Source organism: Silurus meridionalis, chromosome 3, assembly GCF_014805685.1.
Source record: "Silurus meridionalis isolate SWU-2019-XX chromosome 3, ASM1480568v1, whole genome shotgun sequence".
NCBI lineage: Eukaryota > Metazoa > Chordata > Actinopteri > Siluriformes > Siluridae > Silurus > Silurus meridionalis.
This window is the reverse complement of record NC_060886.1, coordinates 15,782,314-15,802,901: the sequence shown is the minus strand read 5'-3', so window position 1 is coordinate 15,802,901 and position 20,588 is coordinate 15,782,314. Positions and strand designations below refer to the sequence as shown.

General features: G+C 37.4%; 2 protein-coding genes across 15 annotated transcripts in view; one reads left to right on the top strand and one right to left on the bottom strand.

Moving 5' to 3' along the window:
- caska (calcium/calmodulin-dependent serine protein kinase a) overlaps nucleotides 1-20,588 on the top strand; it is a 132,206-nt gene that overhangs the window by 76,710 nt on the left and 34,908 nt on the right. For all 13 annotated transcript variants that reach the window (XM_046844682.1, XM_046844696.1, XM_046844693.1 and 10 more), the window contains 3 exons: nucleotides 10,035-10,140; nucleotides 13,961-14,038; nucleotides 14,528-14,600. In XM_046844682.1, the coding sequence (XP_046700638.1) occupies nucleotides 10,035-10,140; nucleotides 13,961-14,038; nucleotides 14,528-14,600 (257 nt within the window). The remainder of the gene's footprint in view (nucleotides 1-10,034; nucleotides 10,141-13,960; nucleotides 14,039-14,527; nucleotides 14,601-20,588) is intronic.
- Nucleotides 16,133-19,706, bottom strand: LOC124382647 (probable G-protein coupled receptor 82). 2 transcript variants are annotated; one of them, XM_046844711.1, is made up of 2 exons: nucleotides 19,383-19,706; nucleotides 16,133-18,647 (listed from the first exon to the last, which is right to left on the bottom strand). In XM_046844711.1, the coding sequence occupies exon 2, from the start codon at nucleotides 18,613-18,615 to the stop codon at nucleotides 17,383-17,385; it is 1,233 nt and encodes a 410-aa protein (XP_046700667.1). In that variant the 5' UTR covers nucleotides 18,616-18,647; nucleotides 19,383-19,706; the 3' UTR covers nucleotides 16,133-17,382. The 2 variants fall into 2 exon arrangements, with proteins under 2 accessions (XP_046700667.1, XP_046700668.1); XM_046844712.1 differs by having other exon boundaries at nucleotides 16,133-18,561.

The following is a 20,588-nucleotide window of genomic DNA, read 5'->3' as shown; positions in this document are numbered from 1 at the left end:
GTTATTAAATAAGAAGCGTGTAGTGTCTGATTAAAGATGATCTGCACTTTCCTAAGCTAATGTCACATTGGTAGCACAACAAATAGCCCTAAGAAAAAAGTATGACATTTTTTCAAATATTTATATAATCATCATATCAGATTTAATCACATCTGTTTATGTGGGTGTTTCGGCTATAATTCACCAGACAGGCCTGAACCTCTCACACCATGACACACTCTTTTTACCAGCATGATGTCCTGAACTGCCAAGATAGAGTTCATTGGATGTTTTTTAATCCTACTCTAAAAGCCACTTATGTTACAATGAGTTCCCTTTTTGGTCTTCGCAAGATTTCTTATTAATATGGTCTCAATTGTACCAATTGAAATTTCCTACCGCTGCTTAACTCGATATCCATTAAAACTTATGATGTCTTCAAGTATTACAATTAAGGGCTTTCAATTGATTCAAATATTTCAGCATGATTAATCGCACGATTGTCATGACTCGACTTAATCGCACATCTTTTATCTGTTGTAAAATTAATACTTGTCAAGTTTTTAATACTCTAATCAGCATGGGCATGGACAAATATGCAAATGCTTTATGCAAATGTATGTTTATTGTTCGTGAAACCATATTCAACATAGAGCATGACAAAATATTCTTGTAAATGTTTTAAAGGGAATAATGACTTGCCACATCAGTAAAACAAATGTTTACTGATTAAAAAAAATTTTTCGGTGGAGTTTATTTATTTTTTATATCTGAGTAAAGAACCACCTCATAAATAAATGTATTTATATATAAAAAAAAAAAAAAAAGGTGAAACAGAAGTGCGTGCTGCATTAATCGGCGTTAATAAAATCTGTTGCTAAATATTGATATAATATATTTGACAACCCTAATTACAATATAATTTTATTGCTTTATTACACAATGGGACTAATTATTACTGTTAGACCTGTTAGACACTTCTTTTCTTATATTCAATGTGATGTCTCTTCCTTGTTCAGTCTATGAAAAGAATATTCTGTAGCTGAAGTAACAGGTAAATCATTATTTCATTTATTGGTTGTACTTCCCACTCCTTTTGTGAGATTCTCAGACAGAAGCCATCTGTTGGTTAAAGCAATGAACAGTGAAACAGTCACTGGAGAACAACGTGCATTTCCTCTAATGAATAGCTGTGACGTTTCATTAATCACAGTATGTGTCCGTGTGTGTGTGTGTGTGTGTGTGTGTGTGTGTGTGTGTGTGTGTGTGTGTGTGTGTGTAAGATTCGTAGCAAAAAAATCCGACCCACCCCTGCACCACCCACCCTCTCCTCCGCAGTAACCTGATCACTATCTTTGCCAACATATTTTTTAAGGAGAATATCTGTGTGTACATGTCTCTCTGTTTTTTTCCAACTATTTCAGCTTGAATCTAAAGCTATGTTTGATATATTACCTCAGGAAGGAGTATAAAAAAAGAAGAATGAACGAACAGAAAGGGAGTCATGACTGGGTCTGGCTCTAGCCTTAAACCCTTCTTCTTGTTTGCGCTGGAAAATCCTTGAGGGAAGCGAAGTGAGAAAAGAGGCTAAAGTTGAGTGTTACCCTCACACCGGCTTGAACTTTTCCGCAGTGTCTACTTCTTATCAACCCTCATATCAGATCATATTATGGACAGATTTTAAGATTAGAAGTACCTTTTCATTTTTGTTAAAAGGCAGTTAAATTCAACAAACTTGTCAGTTTGACTTATATAAATAATAGTAACTAATAACTAGTCAGTGACTCGCTCTCTGTCTCTATTTATTTCTAGTCTCTTGCTCACTTGGGTGAACACTTGAGAGCCCTCTCTCTCTCTTTCGGTTCTCTCTCTTTCTTTCTGGAAAGCCTTCTAATAATTGCTTTGTGCTCTGTTCTCTCACATTCACGGCTTTAATTTCATTAGGCAAGTCCAAATCTCATAGTGATTGACTCAGAGACAAGCTTGCACATCATGATTAACATTTCCTACTGGTTTTCACTGAGGAGGACTTACTCAAGATGCTGCACCTTTCCAGCAAAAAGCTTCTCATGCTGAAGATGACGGCAGATTATATTTAATACAGCCACATTACACTGCAGTGAGAAAACACTCACATCCCCACTCACACGGTTCCATCTAGCAGTCTAGGGTCACTCAACCGTAAAAGACCAAATGTGGCCTGTGCAGGTGTGAGAGTGTGTGTGTGTGTGTGTGTGTGTGTGTGTGTGTGTGTGTGTGTGTGTGTGTGTGTGTGTATGTTGCAGCTTAATGAAAGGCATGCACTGATTTGACAGAGTAAAAGCAGCATAATTTAATCCATGACAGCTTGATGGTCATTTGAGTGGTTTCCAATAGATTATCTGAATAGATTGTAGAAAAAAAATCAATACAGGACTGTGCAGCAAATTCAGTCACTTGTACAGAATTTCTCTTATTTTCTTTCTAATGTTCTCCGTCCATTTATCTCAGCTCAGGTGTGTGTGTGTGTGTGTGTGTGTGTGTGTGTGTGTGTGTGTGTGTGTGTGTGTGTGTGTGTGTGTGTGTGTGTGTGTGTGTGTGTGTGTAATAGTGCATTAAAACACTCGGATGATTGTGGTTGAGCTCCTGCCCTTCTTCATTAGTTTTGTCAGGCTGAGTGATGGTCTCTATAGTCCTATGCTTATCTTTTGCATCTAATGGCTGCAGCATTGCAGAAGATATTATTAGGTTAATTCAGTTATGAATTGTGGATCTCCGCTAAAGTAAACATTTAATCCCCCACCCCCTCAACAACACACAGCTCCAAACAAACCAACAGTGCAATGCAGAGGAACCCCAAATATTGGAAGGCAGTAGGGATGTAAACAGGGCAGCAACAACAACCAAATTGATAATAGATTTAAAAAAAATATATTATTGAATATGTATAATAATATACACCAGTATAAAGCAATGGCATTATAACAGGTGAAGTAAATAACACTGATTATCTCTTCATCATGGCATCTGTTAGTGGGTGGGTGATATTGTAGGCAGCAAGTGAACATTTTTCCTCAAAGTCGATGTGTTAGAAACAGGAAAAATGGGGAAGTGTAAGGATTTGTGGGAGTTTGACGAGGGCCAAATAGTGATTGTTAGACGATTGGGTCAGAGCATCTCCAAATCTGTAGCTCTTGTGGGATGTTCCCGGTCTGAGTGGTCAGTATCTATCAAAAGTGGTCCACTGGAATGAACAGTGGCGGGGAGCGAAGGCTGGCTCATGTGGTCCAATCCAACAGACGACTTCTGTAGCTCAGATTGCTGAAGAAGGTAATTTTGTTACTGCTCAATAGGTCAAAACTGTTTTGACTGCAAAAGGGTTACAAACACAATATCAGGCAGGAGGTCATAATGTTATTGCTGATCGGTGTATATTATTTTGGCTTGTTCTGTGTTATAAAGCTCAGTGTGACTGAGACCTTCACACCATTCACACTGATGTTATGTATTAACTCCATCTCAACCCATGAAACAGAAACATTTTCATTTTTCGGCCAGAGCTGCAAAATCTGGTCAGCTACTAAGGAAATAGAATAATACCAACATATTTTAAGCATTACAGTAATAAAAAGTGCAACTTGTGCATTAACAAGGCACGGTGAACATTCCTAGTAGAAAATCTGCAGGAGGAAACTTCAGAATTTTACCATAGTTTTTGTACAAGTGTTTATTTCAGAATGTTATTCTGAATTTTAATAAAATGATAATGAAAATAAAGTATTGGCATGGAAAAAAAAAATCATGAAAACAGTGAATTCTCTTACAAAGCGAACTCCTCAACCCCACTGATCACCATGAAGATGCACTTAAACACCAGACCTCTTCATCCAACAGCAAATGCCTGACCTTATTACCACCCTTCTTGCTGAATAAGCATAATCCTCACAGTCATCATCCAAAATGAAAGCGAATGAGAGTGAAACGCAAGAAGATGGGAATCTGTGATGAAATGGTCAGTGAGCATGTGTACAGGTGTGATTTGGTCAGTTGTCTACCTACTCCTGCTAATATTTGTGTACTTGTATTTGTGATTAGGTAGGAAGCGCATGCCCTTACTTCAGTGTTGAAATTGTGAGAAGTGAGCAGCTGCCAACATTTTGTGTTGCATACTTTCGTAACTAGGGGTGTAAGAAAACGTCGTTACACACGAGTATCGCGATATTTCATGTGGTGATACTGTATAACAGTGATCCCCAACTCCCAGGCCACGGACCGGCACCGGTCCGTGGGTCAATTGGTACCGGGCCGCACAGAAATAATACATAACTTCAATTATTTACGTTTTATTTATTATCTGATTCTGAACGATGTTTTATTTTGGAAAATTACTGGATTCTCTCCACCACATCTGTCTATGACTCACTCTTGATGCATGTCATGATGCCTCGGTCACATGTCTTACCTCCATCCGCTACCTTCTTAAAGGGGCTCCAGCCGCTAACACACAATACATTACCGCTAAATTGAAACCCCCAAGCGAGCAAAATGAACAAAAAACAACACAGTGGAGTCACGTTTATTATTATATTTAGAAAATACCCGTTTTTTTCCCCCGTCCTATTGTTTTATTTTGTTGTATTTATCCTCCACACCTTAAAGGCCAGTCTGTGTAAATATTGTCCGACATTAATCCGTGGCGCAAAAAAGTTTGGGGACCACTGCTGTATAGATTCATAAAAACGCCACTAACGTTAGCGTTAATATCCACCTGTTTCCTAAACCCTACGAGGCTTTGCACCAACTATGTGTGGAACTTTTGGTAAACATTGTACACAATTAGTAACATTGTACATAAAATGGTCATTTAAAAAAAATGTAAACATATGCACATAGTCAATAAAGACACCCAATATGAAGTGTGATTGTTGACGATTGTATTCTATTATTAGTATTACCATTAGCATTAAGCTAATAGTAGAAGCATGATCTGAGCTCTAACTTGTGTTTTACATCTAAAAACTACAATCCTAGGAAGGCAAGAACATAAGTAAGAGTAAAAAAAGATGATTATTTCTTCTATAAAGCTGGAGAATGCAGTCAGGCAGGGCAATACAGGCGTGAGAGTGCAGTCCGCTCTAACTTTCGGTTTGTGTAAACTCGTATCGAGATTTTAATGCAATTTTTAACATATTCCCACCTGAAAACCAAACCGCACATAAACAAAACATATTGCCTTTTGCGCAAGTCAGTCGACGCTGTTATTACTTCCAACGGATGTTATACTACTAATCTTTTTTTACAGCAGCACCCCCAGGAAACAGGTGGATAGTTTGCTGCTAGTACAGGAGGATGAAGGAATTGTTCCAGCTCCCTAAATTCAGAAATTTTACTAAAGCATCCTGCAAGCACTTTATTTTCCCTCCTTTACTCATTCTGCACAAAAAGTGGTTAAATAGTGTTGAATATTACAGGGACTGATTAATGCAAATGCATTCCCACTGTTTTTTTGTTGTTGCTATGAATGCATATGGTGGTGAGTTCTTCATTACAGCTTTCCTACTTTCCTAAAATGATGTCCTTTTTCCTAAAATAAAAACAAATCCTAATATATCACCTTGCCTACAGTATCGCAACGTATTGTATCGCCACCCTGTATCTGTATCGTGATACGAATCGTATCGCCAGATTCTAAACAAAACACAACCGAATATAGACAATATTAAGGCTGTGAAGACCAAAATGCAGCATACAAGTCCTTCATTTGCCATTTTTTGCTGCACATACACATTTATAATCCATAAACGAAAAGTTTCAAGCCATGTATATTTTTAAAAAATATCTTTTTATTTATTTATTTTTGTTTAAAATATTTTGTCTTTGAGGTAGTTGTTTTAAAATTGCTATTAAAACCAGATCTCATTAGATTTATTATAGTATATATCAATCACATTACCCATTATTATTATTTATTTTTGTAATTTTTCCCTTCCTTATTTCAACATACATTTTTTTTTTCCTTTACTTAAACAGTTGCTCACATATGCCAGGTGTAGCTTGGGCAGATAAAAGTAGGGCAGCACTCCTGGGGACAGGAGAAGGACAGCAGTCTTTGTGTGTGTGTGTGTGTGTGTGTGTGTGTGTGTGTGTGTGTGTGTGTGTGTGTGTGTGTGTGTGTGTGTGAGTGTGTGAGTGTGTGTAAATGCGGTGTTGTTGGCAATGTCAAGGCTGATGCTCCTGAAAAGGCTTTAGTGGTGAAACTTCCCAAAGTGTGTTTGGCTTTGGCTAAGTGTCCGTGTTAACAGAGCGTGGCTCAATTTGTGAGGATTTCACCCTATGAAGCTCGACTCTGTGCTTGTGTTCTCACCGAGTTCTGTCCGAAACCAGCGCTATCTCCACTGTGATATTGCTCTAGTCCTCTCCCCTACACACACACTCTCTCCATTGCCAGCAGGATTTCTACAGTACACTGAGTCCACAAGCATGATTAGCACTTTCAACACCCGGCCTGACAGACAGAGATAATCTCACCAGGAGACAGCCGAGAGTGTGTTGTATACACACACACACACACACACACACACACACACACACTCGCATAAAGGCCATGTCATTTTCCTTCACGCACAATATGTTCCATATTAGATAAGAACTATGGTAATGTCAAACTATTATTCCTGTTCAGTTACAGAATGGATTTACACTTCTCTATGGTAGGGTTTGAGTACGAGGTGCTTGTCACAGTCTCACACGGCTTCTATCCGAGGCTTTATCGCTTGCAGGTAACCCACATGGATGCCCGGTGTAGTCATTATACAGTACGGCGGTATAGGTGTCAGAAACAGCAGCTCATAAAAGGATTATCGTATCTATAGGAATTCGTTTATAAAGCTCTCTATAGGCTAAGTGACTCCATTATATCCAGCCTGAAGTGAATGACTGATGAAGCCAGCGTTTCGGTTTATGGCTTATCAATACCCAATAAGTCAGCAGGGCCGTCCAATGATGCTTGCTCTGTAGTCTTGTATAACCCCTTTATTTATTTATTTATTTATTTATTTATATTTCATAGCCAAAAACTAGACCATGAAGATCATCTTTTGTTAAAGAAAATGTGGAGCTGTTATTTGTATTATCAAACTGTTTCATCCTCTTAATAGGCAATTTATTATCGGTCTCGATATGAATGGCTGCGATATGATTACATCCTAATTTTTAATACGCAAGTTCTATTCGTTATTTTAAGATAAGATATGCCTTTATTCGTCCCACAGTGAGGAAATTTCTTTGTTACAGCAGCAAAGGAAAGAAATAAAAATAAATGCAAATATATATAAAGAATATACACATACTATAATATACAATATATACACAGAACAATGTATGAATACAATAAGAGACCTTAATGCCGTTACTGCTTAAATTACATAGTTTTATTCAGTAATGAGGTTAAGGTCTAGGTGTAGGCATTGTGTGTGTGTGTGTGTGTGTGTGTGTGTGTGTGTGTGTGTGTGTGTGTGTGTGTGTGTACATGTGGTTGTAGGCTTACATGTGGAATTTGGCACTTCCCTCATTGTTTTGTTGTTCTGTTCAGCTGTCAGTGTGATGAGTCAGAGTTGAGTCAGTCTGTATTATTTCACTCTGCCACTTAAGAGGTCATTAGCACAATATTGTGTTCTTATTGTACAGAGCTGCCACTGAGAGCTGTTAAACACTGTACACTTGCGGAGTGTTTCGAATGCAGCGGGACTAAAAAGCAGCTAACCCCTTCCACAACTGGAGTGCGTGATATTCGCTTTTGTCACTAAACGAGGCCGGTAACTACCTACTTTTACAGGAACAGACCATCGTCTGACCACACGTTTACTGGAGCATGTCATAAACCATGCAATCTGTTCTCATTTCCTTTTAACTACTATTTCACATCTAACTTTTGTTTCATATTCGGGACTAAGAAACGCATTCGCTGGTAAAAGCACAAAAGATTCAAATCCCCAGGGAGCTATGATACGTGATCGCTCCAAACTAGTTTTAAAACTCATTAAAAAATAAATTCTCCAATTTGTACAAATGTGCTTTGTAAGTTAATTTTGGGTAAAGTTTGATGGACATTCCTTTTGAGTGAAGGAAAATGAGTGAGTGAATGGTTTACATACTACCACTTAATACACTTAGTATTACTTAAGAAAACTCGGCATAGGTTCCGAGATCTTCAGCTGGGAAGCATATTGGACAGTTCGCCATTGTTATAATAGTAACGCTGCAATCTCTCTGAACAAAGCATGTGCGTGTTAGTTCGCTACACACCTGGAAGCTGTCATTCGTCCTGTTTTTCTTTCCATGTCATGGCTCTTGTTGTCCTGTTATAACACTACTGTGAGGAGTCATTATAGATGTGCTCCATCTGCTGCTGCAGTTCAGCAACCAAAAACTTTCTCATCGGCCGTCTTGGGTCGCGCTGCACTTAATCGGCCACCAGGGAGCATTATGTGTTCTAAGACCACCAATCTCAGCTCCCGAGCAAAGATTATCGTGTGCATGCGTCTGCAAAATCTAGGGCGAATCTTGCACGGTGTAAAGCCGGCTTAAGCCTCCTAAATCTTAGGAATAACCGTCTCTGGTGTCTGTTTTGGCTTTAAAGGTTTTTGTTGTATTTTGTTATTTCTTTTTTATAAAACTAGAATTTAACACCGCTGTTTCACTTTTCAGTCAAGTGGGATGGGGGTGGCATGGGAGAAAGCAGAGCCACTGCACAGATGCACACTGAGGAGGATGGGGTGAGACAATGAGGGCTAAGTATTTTGAGGATAAGCTGGAAAAGGATTCCAAAGGATGTGGCTCACGTTTAAATGTTTTGTTTGCGTAGTGCCAAATGAAATGTTCTGCCAGGTCTAATGCATTTTCTTTACTCTGCTCCACAGCTCCCCCAAGTGGTTAATAATGTTAATGAATTTAAATTGGTTAAATTGGGGATAACATATACAGATACATATTAGGCTACATATTAAGTGTAGAAGCTCTGCAATCAGTGAATTTCCAATCTTATTGAAATATACTTTACAAAATGTGTAGCAATAGTTAAACAGATGGCAGGAAAAACTGATGCGAGAAAAGAAAAGAGGGTGTGTTTTTAATGTAGGTTTACAACAGTTGACCTACATGTGTCTGTTTTTTAATGTTATTCTCCGTTTTGCACACACACACACACACACACACACACACACACATATATGAGTATATATATGTATATGTAGTTTGTTAGCATAACCTGTATAATCTCTAATGGATTTCTAGAATTAAGAATTCAACAAATATATATACTTTTATTTTATATTATAATTAGTGTACATTTTGCATTGTGTGCTGGAAAATGTCATTTCATATTTCTGTATTTTAGCTATAGGCTTTTTAAAAATATAAATACAGGTCTTTTGTCTTTAAATACAGGTGTTTTGTCTTTTTTTCTGTTTTGTTTGTTTGTTTGTTTGTTTGTTTATTTATTTACAGTTTGACAGAAATCTGTACTATATTGTAACATTGTTCACAATTAAGTCCAAGATAAAAAAGATCTCCTACAGCATATAGAACAGTCCTACTCATACATCAGTAGTACATCAGTTTCTGCTGTCCCGAAAAATAGCTTCCAGCAAGTTTGCATTTTTATACCTAATGTGTGTTTTCATTTATCTATTTATCTTTGCACTGTGCACAATGTTGTCATGTACATTAGCAGCACTTTAACAGCTCATCTGGTGCTGTTCCACACCTCTGACATTTTCCCTAGTGTTATTTCTCAAGTCTTTTTTTTTTTCCAGATTTCTTATCTTCATGTATTTACCCAACGCAGTAGCAGGAGGAAATGACTTTTTATTATGTCTGCTTCTCATTTATGTTTGAGAGGGTGTTTCACTGCAGGGTCTATCTTTTCAGATACTCAGCATTCAGACAAAAATCAAACCGAAATCATACATTTATCAGAATTAAACTCTGTATGCAGGAGCGGTGCAGTGGTTTTTTTTTTTACAGTCTCTTTGTCATTTACTCAGTCTTTCCTCTGCTTTCTTGTGCTCTCTATCTAGACCTGAAGAGGGAAGCCAGCATCTGTCATATGCTCAAACACCCCCATATCGTAGAGTTGCTGGAAACCTACAGCTCAGATGGAATGCTCTACATGGTCTTTGAGTTGTAAGTAACCTGCTTTCAAACATTGGACTTTTTTTATTGCCTTTAAGATGTGTGCTTTGTTCATCTAATCTAATCTAATGCAGTGTTTTACCAATGATGCCCTTCAGGCGAGACTGAGCTCTTCATTCGTTCCCCAATTGAATTATTTATTTATTTTTTCCCCCTCCTTTTGGTTCCTCATGTCTGTTGGTGCCGAGAGGGAAAACACGAGGAAATGATTTGGACATGTATGGTACACTAAATAATTGGCTGTCCATCAAACAGGCCTGAATTTAGTCTTTACACAGTTTGCTAGTTGGCTGAGACGTTTGTATAAAGTGGTGATATTTTCTTACCCATATCCCACTGAGAACACACAAGAGCTCAAACTTTGAGTTTTCCTGTATGCAGTTTGTGTATTATCCTATAATAATGAAATAAAATCATGTTTCTTTTGTGTAGCATTCTTTTTTCATTCAGTGTTTATTTTTGCTCTGAGAATACTTGGTGTACTGGTGTGGTGTTTCTAGCTTATGTCATGTGATTTATTTAGCATTTGCATGAACATTGCTGCAAGCGTTTGGAGCGTGAGCATGTGCTTCCTCTTTTAGGTAACAAACCTGCCTCTGGTTACCCACTTTTTATCACACATTCACACACTTAATCAAATCAATAATTCAGCATTCTAACAATTAAGGTCAAAGCAAATGTGATTGCTAGAAATGATCCAAGCGTGATGAGATGGTGAGATGATTAACCTCGTTAAGCAGCCACTTGAACTGATTGGGTTTAATCCAAAAGACATGTTGTGGAGAATTCGCTGACTCAGGGTGGAAGAAAGGAATGACAGGTGACAGGTTCACCACCAAAAAAAGAAAGAAAGAAAAAACTTTTATCCTGCCACAGTCCCAAATGAGGATGGGTTCCCCTTTTGAGTCTGGTTCCTCTCAAGGTTTCTTTCTCCTAACATCTAAGGGAGTTTTCCTTGCCACAGTCGCCATGGCTGCTCATAAGGGATAATTGCACACCAGTCACCTTAACTGTTGAATTCTGTAAAGCTGTTTTGAGACAATGTCTGTTGTGAAAAGCGCTATAGAAATTGACTTGACTTGACACAGTCACATTTTCACATTTCAGGTTTTTATTTTCCCTAATCCTTTTCCTTGTTTACTATAAGAGAGAACTTTTATCAGTTAAATCATGTACAGGTGTGTGATCTTTACCATTCTCTTCATCCGCCTCCATTCACGAACTGTGAGTAAAAAGCTGCTAGTTTTGTGGAAACTGGCAGAATATTATTGTGCGCATTTAAATGAATGAGACTAATATTTTTAACAGTGCATTTAAGTATTATGTCTATAAACTAAACGGGCTGAGGTGTGCCTGTGGCATTTATTTAAACAGTTATCTCACCGCTGCGGCCGGGGTTCAATCTCCGGTCAGGGAACCAACACCAGCCACTCTCAGTGCCGGTCCCAAGCCCGGATAAATGGGGAGGGTTGCGTTAGGAAAAACATGTGCCAAATCAAACATGCGGAGGATCCGCTGTGGCGACCCCTAACGGGAGAACCCGAAAGAAAGTTTTATCATTATTGGTGTAATCTATTTCTTACAACAAGCAGCTTTTTGCTACATATCAACCCGTTACATAACCGGTCATAGAATACATGATGGCGGGTTTGTAATTCTTCTTCTTTTCTTCCTGTAATTTTTTATAAACTTTAAATAGCAGCCGGATTGTAGTGTATTACGAACACTCACAGTTAGCTGAAAGTAATAAACAGTGGTCTGGTTATTTTAGGGGAAATAATAAAACCACATTTAAAAGATTTATACTTGTGTATTTATTACTACATTTTTGCTAGGATGATCTGCATTAACCAAAAAAGCAGCCCCAGTCCAAAACCACAACACTGCAGATTTTTACAGCAATTAAATGGGTTTGTTTTTGTTGTTGTTTATACTGTGTGTACCAGTCTCTCAGGTCAAGAAATAAGTTGGAGATATTTATTCATTTGTCTGAAACAACAGGCTAAACGCCCGAGAGATATTTTATGGCTTTTTTTTGTTAAGCATTCCCGAATATCTCATTACTAGTACCATAAAATGAATCTATGGTCAGCAGCTCGGCATTAATGATCAGCACTATGATTTCTTTTTACTTCGATCACTTCATATTGTTCAGAAACATTTTAATACATTGCTATTGGAATTTGTGGGATTAATTCTTATATGCAGAATATTGCAGTATGCCACAGTGCATCAGAAAGATATAAGCAGAGCTCATATGTAGGTTGAGGTCTTATCTGGTGTAGTGCAGTTGCTGCTTCGTGGATTTTCACTTCTCTGAAAAGCAGAGCTGACAGATTGGCTGTTCGATGTACTGAACTGACTTAGCAAAACCCGATTTCTTGGTGGGAACTGCAAAACCCGCAGCAAGGCGTTTTTTTTTTGTTGTTTTTTTTTTTTTTTTTAAAGCTCGTTTTGTCGATGTTCCACGGGGTTAAAGTGACTATGCACAGATCATCAAATTATGATGTGTTAGTATATTAATTAAAAGCTGTAATCATTCTGCAAATTGCTGTGATATAAGAGGAATATATCTTTTAGATTTTCTGTTACAGGAAATAGTGTTTCATTGACTTTTTATCAGCGGATTCCTTTTCTAATAAAAAGCTCACTTTCAGCAGTGGACACAAGTACACAAATCATGTAATTGAGTAACAGTAGAGATACAGTATGTAAAATATTACTCCAGTAAAAGTGAAAGTGCTCTCTTTAAACTTTCACTTGAGTAAAAGTACAAAAGTATTTGCCTTCAAATGTATTTAAGTATCCAAAGTATGATTTATTACGACTATAATGTTCCTATTATCATTTTTATCACAAGACTTTCAGCTTAATCAACTCGGTTCATGTGAAAAGACTCTAATGATACTCTCAGCACACCAGTCTATTAATAGAATGATTTTAGAGTCAAACACTGATTGATTTCTATTAAAATGATCATGAGCCCAAATTCTCCTTTTCAACTACTTCAAAAGAGAATTGAGGCCTCAGGTGCTGTGGCACGTTAGAGTCAGGAGTTTCCTCCATCATTTATTCCTCTCGAAATGTTCTGCTCGCTGTTGAACTGATGCTGAACTGTATGTCTGTGTTAAGTAGATACTTAGAAGTTTTTATCTACTGATAAATAAGAGAACGAAAAAAAAATACAGATACGTGAAACGGCTACTTATGTACAGTAACGAATTACATTTACTTCAATACTGTCCAACACTCATACATATTGTTACACGTCACTGTAAGATTTAAGAAGACTCTCAATTTAAATGTTTAAAATCTAATAAAAATGTGTCAAAGGTGACTTTCATATAATGTCCATTTTCTCATATTTTGCTCGGTGAGGGTGGTGGATTCAGGCCTGGTCTCCTGAGCACTAGATTTATCTCCAGTCTATTACACTACACACACACACACATACACACACACACACACACACACCCCCACACCTTCAGACTAGTGCACTGTAGTGTCTCTAGTCGACCTCCCAACACGTTTTAAAGTCTGGAGCTCTTGTGAAACCTAGGACATGTAAACTCCACACGATCAGACATGGTTTTGCAATTCCGAGGTGTTTTTAGAGTTCTCTGGCATCGAGTCAACGTTTTAGAATCCTAAGCAATCATTTTTTTCCTGCTCCTCTGTTTTTATTTTTTAATTTTTTCCCTCTTTGGATAAAGATGTGTTGGGGATTAATATGTACTCTATGTACTGTATATACACTCTGAGAGATTTTAGTTATGTCATGATAGTTTTCTCTCTGTCTTCCTCTCCTCAGTATGGATGGAGCAGACCTCTGTTTCGAGATCGTGAAAAGGGCAGATGCTGGGTTTGTCTACAGTGAGGCAGTAGCCAGGTGAGCATGTCTGTGCCATTCACTTAAACTGATAAAAAAATTGTAAAAAAAGTTTCATTCACCATTGTGAGGTCAAATTTGGAAAACCACTGGTTTCCTGCTAGAATCAGTCGTAAGTGTGACTACAGGTGCACTTTGGCAGAGTAATTATGCAGTACAATACTGCACAAGAACTATTGTCAGACTCTCTTCCTGCAAAGCACTGCACATTATAGTGAATTATTGAGCAGCATTCAAACCATAAAGACTAAAGCATTTTCAAAGTATTTCTTTTAGGATGTTTTTTATAACTTTTTATAAAATTTTGTTTTTCGTACAGATTATCCTAAACAATAATCCCAGAGTGGGGAAATAGGCCCAAGTGTTTCTCTTCCAGCACAAACCTATATAACTGAACTATCGTGTCCACTCAGAAGCCGCTGTGTCTACACAGCTATATTCAGTGCCTTGTTTCTCTCTTTTTATTTTCTCTCCTTTTTTTTCCTCTAGTCATTACATGAGACAGATCCTTGAAGCACTGCGGTACTGCCATGACAACAACATCATTCACCGAGATGTAAAGGTAGGCTGAGAGTTGCTTTTTCAGAAAACTTTTTTTTTTTTTCTGAATTCTCTGCCAAGGTTCTCAAAGCTCAGAAATACGAAGTTGTATGCGCTTTCTTTTTTCTTTGGATTTTATACATGTCTCCGTTGGCTTTGTGCATGAATTGCTGCCTTCTTATGTGTTTTTGTTTGTTTGTGTGTGTGTAAGAATGCGCATACATGTGCAACTTAATGACATTGACATACAGCAGAGGTGGCAAAATAAACACATCCTTCACTTAAGTAGAAGTACAGATAATCATGTTTTAAAAGACTCTGGTTAAAGGTAAATTATTGACTGCACTTTTTCTCTCTCAAGTTAAAGTAAAGAAGTTTGGGCTCTGACATGCACTTATTTAAAAAAAAAAAAAAAAAAAAAAAAAAGGAACCATTACTACTACCTGTATTAGTGTCACGCTGGTAACTGGACCTCATATCATATGTATATATTAATATAAAAGAATTTTGAATTTTGTTATCTAATGAATGTATCCAGGCTAAACATCCACCATATAGAACACAAGCAGAGAAAAGATGATGATCATCAGGTGATCAGAAATGTCTTTGTTTACAGTCATGACTCCCTCTGTCTCGTCCACTTTAGCTTCATACTTCTTGTTGTCTTCTGCCTTGCTTGTTAGTTTCGTAAACTAGCCCACATTTGTGGTGTGTGAGGCAGGAAATTATACACCAGTGGTAGATTGAAAAAGCCCCGCAATGACAAGAAATAGGTTGATGGGCTGAAAACAGTGCAGCAAGAAGAAAAAATAGATTAAAACTAAAGTAACGAGCCTGTTTTGAAAATGTACAAAGGAGAAAGTACAGATATTTGTGTAAAAAATGTAATGAGTGAAACTTAATAGTTGTCCAAAAAATGTAAAGTACTGAAACTTTACATTTTTTTTGTATTTACTCTCCGATTGCATACCAAACCTTTTATTTTGTATGTATTTCTTTTTTCTTTTTTTGTTTGTTTGTTTGTTTAAAATGTTTGAACACAAGACCAAAGCTGTATGTATGCATTCCTGGCAGGAATTTTGCACAACGTACATTAAACACACTCGCACTATAAATAGACTGTTACATTACTATAACATTGAGGTACATGGAGTGTGCAAAAACACAAGCTAACCCCCCCTTTCACGCTGCATTTTCACACTTGCTGCTTACGAAAATAGGTTACACTCTTACATATAGACGTGCTGTTTTTTTGTTTTTGTTTTTTTTGTTTTTTTAACAAAAATAAAAGTACATAATGTTCATGTAACGCTTGCTGTGAGATATCCAGGCGTACACGTATAAAGATATTTAGATAATCTAAATATAAAAAGCAGAAATACACATCAGTTTTATTCGTTCCCAGTTGCAAATTTTAGTGTTAAAGCCTGAAGTCTTACAGAAACATGAACATTACCCTGTAAAAAAACAGTGACCACTACACACATGAACATTTTTATTTATTTCGTTCTTTTATTTATTTATTAATTTTTTAGCAAAAGTGTATACATCAAGTATCTTCTCAGAAACAAGAGATTGCATTGTTGTGTGTGGAGAAATGATCAAATCAGTGTATATATCAATAACACACTGTTCCAGATATATACACTGATCAAATCAATCAAATATCTGGAACAGTGTGTTATTGAAGTATTACGTTGGCAGCAAAGTGTCGCTTCCTCTTCTCTTTCAGGTTGCTTTTAGAATGGTGATAGCAGCATTATTCCACAGACAAAAGAAACACTCCGAGAAGTCATTTATAAACTGAAATGTGGTGGTCACAATCATAGCAAAATAGAACGAGTGTACTTTTAATCAGATTTGTAATGTGAGTGTAATATCCAAAACCCCTTACCTTATAAAAAGATACAATTACTCAAGCATAGAAATGATATATATTCCACTATAAATGGAAAAACTGTTATAGTGCGTCAAAAAGATTTTTATTGTACATATTGAGGTTGTAAAAAATGGTAATGCTTCACATGTGCACACACTTTTTAGCACATTGATAGTTGAGACGAAGAGAAAAGTCTTGGATGAACCTTTTGACTTGCTATATTACAAAAACAATTTGCGTCCTGGCTGATTTTTATAATTAGTGTAGAACCGAGGAGCACTGATAGATGACTGGCATTGACACTTGTTGCTGAGCAACCCAACTGTTTTTCTTGGAAAGTGATGATGCTGTATTTCGAATAGTGGCACGTCATATTTCTCATTATTCTATGGCATTCATTATAACACACATCTGTTTTTAGATATTTCTTTAACTAATTTCAAGCTTAATATTATACTGTTGCTCACACTTCTTAGTATGAATTTCATTCAGGAGACTCCACATGCACATGAAAAGTCATGCAGTGTAGCCATTCTTTAATCAGACTATAGCAGTCTTGCTTTTCCTCTTCTCTTTAATCAGATGGCCGATTTTTTAAAGATAACGATTTATTCTGTACATCTAATGACTAATAGGAAATAGTTGTGAATAGATAAACACGAAAAGAGTTTGCTAAAGAACACAGTCTGCTATAAACCCCTATATTTCATTCAAAACAGAATGTGCATAAGCACGGAAAGTCATGAGAATGAAGGATTATTTAAATTCATTCATTTACAGTAAACTGACATTTTTGACTCGTATTGATGCACTTTTTTTTTTACATATAAATATTACACAGTATACATATCCTTTTTTTTTAAATACATATTTTGCACTTAGAGCTCTGTAGAAGGGTTTGGGTGCATCACATGAATGTAGCTTCCTAAAGGTATGTTTTCCTTTGCGGTACAGTGTGATGCATGTCCATGATAGGTGTTAACTGATTGTTAGAAGTTTGTTCAGTTTTTGAATATGAAGGTGCACTGTGTTTCAGGGCAGGTTTTTCAATCGCACTGTCATACTTATTAAGCTGTCCACATTCATTCATAGTCCTGGACGATTGGATCTCTTTTGTTTGAAAGCTTTTACAAAACAAGCCGCACGCAAACTTTTTAAAGGTTTTGTCCAGCAGGAAGTAAAGGAGGGGGTCCATGCTGCCGCGTAGAACAGCCAGGAAGAGGAGAATGTTCTTAACCTCTATGCGCATGGAAAAAGGGTGGCATTTGGCTGAAAGGTCTCCAGAATGAGAGTCGTTCTTTACCATGGCAATGAAAATAGCTTTATAGATGTGATGTGGAAGGAGACAAATGACCACCACTATCTGGATGACCAAAATGTTGCGGCACACTTTAGAATAGACTTTTTGTCTGTCGGAGATGGCGCTATTATTTTTTGTCCTTTTCATGTGCCTTATCACGGATATGTAGGCACTCATCACCAAAAGCAAGCAGAGGAAAAACAGGGTAATTCCTACAATGGTGAACATTTGCGAGCCGGAGCCACCAATTTCCACTGGAACACCGTAACAAGACCGTTGGCTGTTATTGTCCATTCTGTCCGTCTCCATTGTAGAGTAGAGAACCACTAAGGGAATGATCGCCGCCACCACGAAGGCCCAGGTTCCTATACACATGGCAATCGCGAATGGAGCTTTCTGCAGTCTGCTTAAGAGGATTCTGGGCAGGAATTTAGTGCACCTGCTCGGGCGTTGGCCATAGTTATGTTGGATAAGCGTAGCAAAACGACTTAGCGCCAGCCAAGTAAGAATCAGCATGCCTCCTTCAATGTTGATGTGCAGAACTGGGGTCAGGACGTTTATGACAAACTCGCACTTCAGGCTGGAAGCAGGCCAACTGCTGCCCAGAGCGTAGTAGGCTGCGTTGAAAGGCACGGTGAGGCACATTATCAGATTCGAGAAGCCCAGGTTGATGAGATAGATGTGGGTGGGAGTTTTAGTGGAAATCTTTGTCATGAATATCCAAAGAGACAGGAGGTTTCCAGACAGGCCCACGATGAACAAGGCAGCGTAGAGAGCAGGCAGGATCAGATATGTGGAGATGGTCTGACACAAGCAAGAGGATTCATTAAAGTGAGCGGCCTGAATACAGACTGCCATTTGGACTACCAGAGAAAAGAGTTTCCAGTTTTCTAGATACACATGAAGAAAAGCTTTGTCAGTAATATTAATAGGCAGTTTTTCTATTTAGGGCTTTTTTTCTGTTTAAAGAAATAATAGGCTCTGACAGTTTGATCATATCCTTTTATATATTTACTAGAGTGGTTATGACTATTATTATCAAAGTAGAACTGATACTTTATGGTAAACCTGTCAACAGATTTTTCCTGATGTACGTGACAACAAAGAAGTCTATAGCATGTAAATATATTTGTAATACTTTTTCTTTCTTTTTTTTCTTTTTTATTCGGTGAGGTGAATCACTCTTCAGAACATTTTTTTTTTTTAAGTGCAGACTAATTTGAGAACCAACCGATTTAATATTTTATATATATTTATATATATATATATATATATATATATATATATATATATATATATATATATATATATATATATATATACACACACAAACACACACACACACAAAAAAAAAAACTCCTAGAAATGATCATTGGTAATGTGAGTAAACATGTATCTCTCTTTTTCAAGGGTGTAGACTATTACAAATGCATACTGTACATTAAAATGGAAATCTGTGGTACAAAACCAAATGGTACGAATTTTGATACACAATAGTGTGTGCAGTTAAAACACAGAGATATTAAAAGATTCTCAGAAGCCTTTGTCATCTTGTGCCAATACTTGTTTTATATGTCTTGCCATTTCCTTTAAAAAAAAAAGAAAAAAAAAAAGTGTACACTTACCTTGCAAGTAGCATCTGACAGTGAGTTGTGTATTGGTGCTCGGTCTCCTCAGGAAGTGTTTTAGTATAGCCAGCGTGTTAACGACTCACTTCCCTTTTTCTGTAAAGAGGGCTTTCTTCTATTAATATAATTGCAATTCCAGGAAGACATCTACGGTTACTGGTAGTCCAAACCCATTACAGACAGGAAGGTCCCACTTCATGAAGCTGTAGGTGAAGTTTGGAAGACCGCAATTTTAAGATAACGTACATTCATTTACCAAGCACTTTATTAGTGTACGCAATTATTTGATCAGCCAATCATTAGGGCCAACAGTGTAATGTATAAAAGCATGTAGATGCACAACAGCTACTGTCAATTTTAGCGCAACCAGCAAAATGAGGTGAAATGTGAGCTTGTGGATTCTAAGTAAGACATGTAAGTTGGAGATTGTAGGCCAATCAAAAGCTGACAAACACAGTTGTCAAGCTGTTTAATTGTGGTGAGCAGAAGTTCTTTGAACTTGGAGGTGAATGGGCTACAGAAGCAGACTACCACAAGTTTCACTTCTCTCAAACAAGAACAAAAAAACGAGTGTGCAGTAAACACAGGTTTACCAGAACTTGACAGTTCAAAATCTGCTTGTACATGGTAGGGTCAGGATTTGATACCAACAGCATGAATCTCTTGTGTCAACCTGCCTTGTGTAAGCATTCCAGAATGGTGGAGGTTGTGTAATGGTGTGGGGAATGTTTTCTTGGCACACTTTGGGCTCATCTATACCAAGCATGCGACAGCATATTTGAGCATTGTTGCTGACTATGCGCATCCCTTCATGGCCATCTTCTAAAAGCTGCTTCCTCTATGATAATGCACCATTTCACGTTTTTCAGTCGCCTTCCCACTTTGGGACGTGGTACAACGGGAGATTCTCCCCATGAATGTCGACCTAAAAACCTGCCAATATTGTGTAATGCAATCATCATGTCAGCATGGACCAGAATCTTAAGGAATTTCTCTTATTTTTAGGGCCCGAGCACCGAGGAGCAGGCCAGAATGGCCTGCACCAGAGGTGCGAAGCCCTATTGTTTTCCTTAGAATTTATTTATTTATTTATTTATTTATTTATTTTATTTTATTTTTTTACACACATTGGTCATTAGAGGTCCCTTAACATACTCGAAAACTCTTGAAATTTGGCACACACGTCAGAGTCCTTTGTCACTA

Coding starts and splice junctions, on each gene's coding strand:
- LOC124382647 (XM_046844711.1), bottom strand. CDS start 18,615: ATGGCAGTCTGTATTCAGGCCGCTCACTTTAATGAATCCTCTTGCTTG.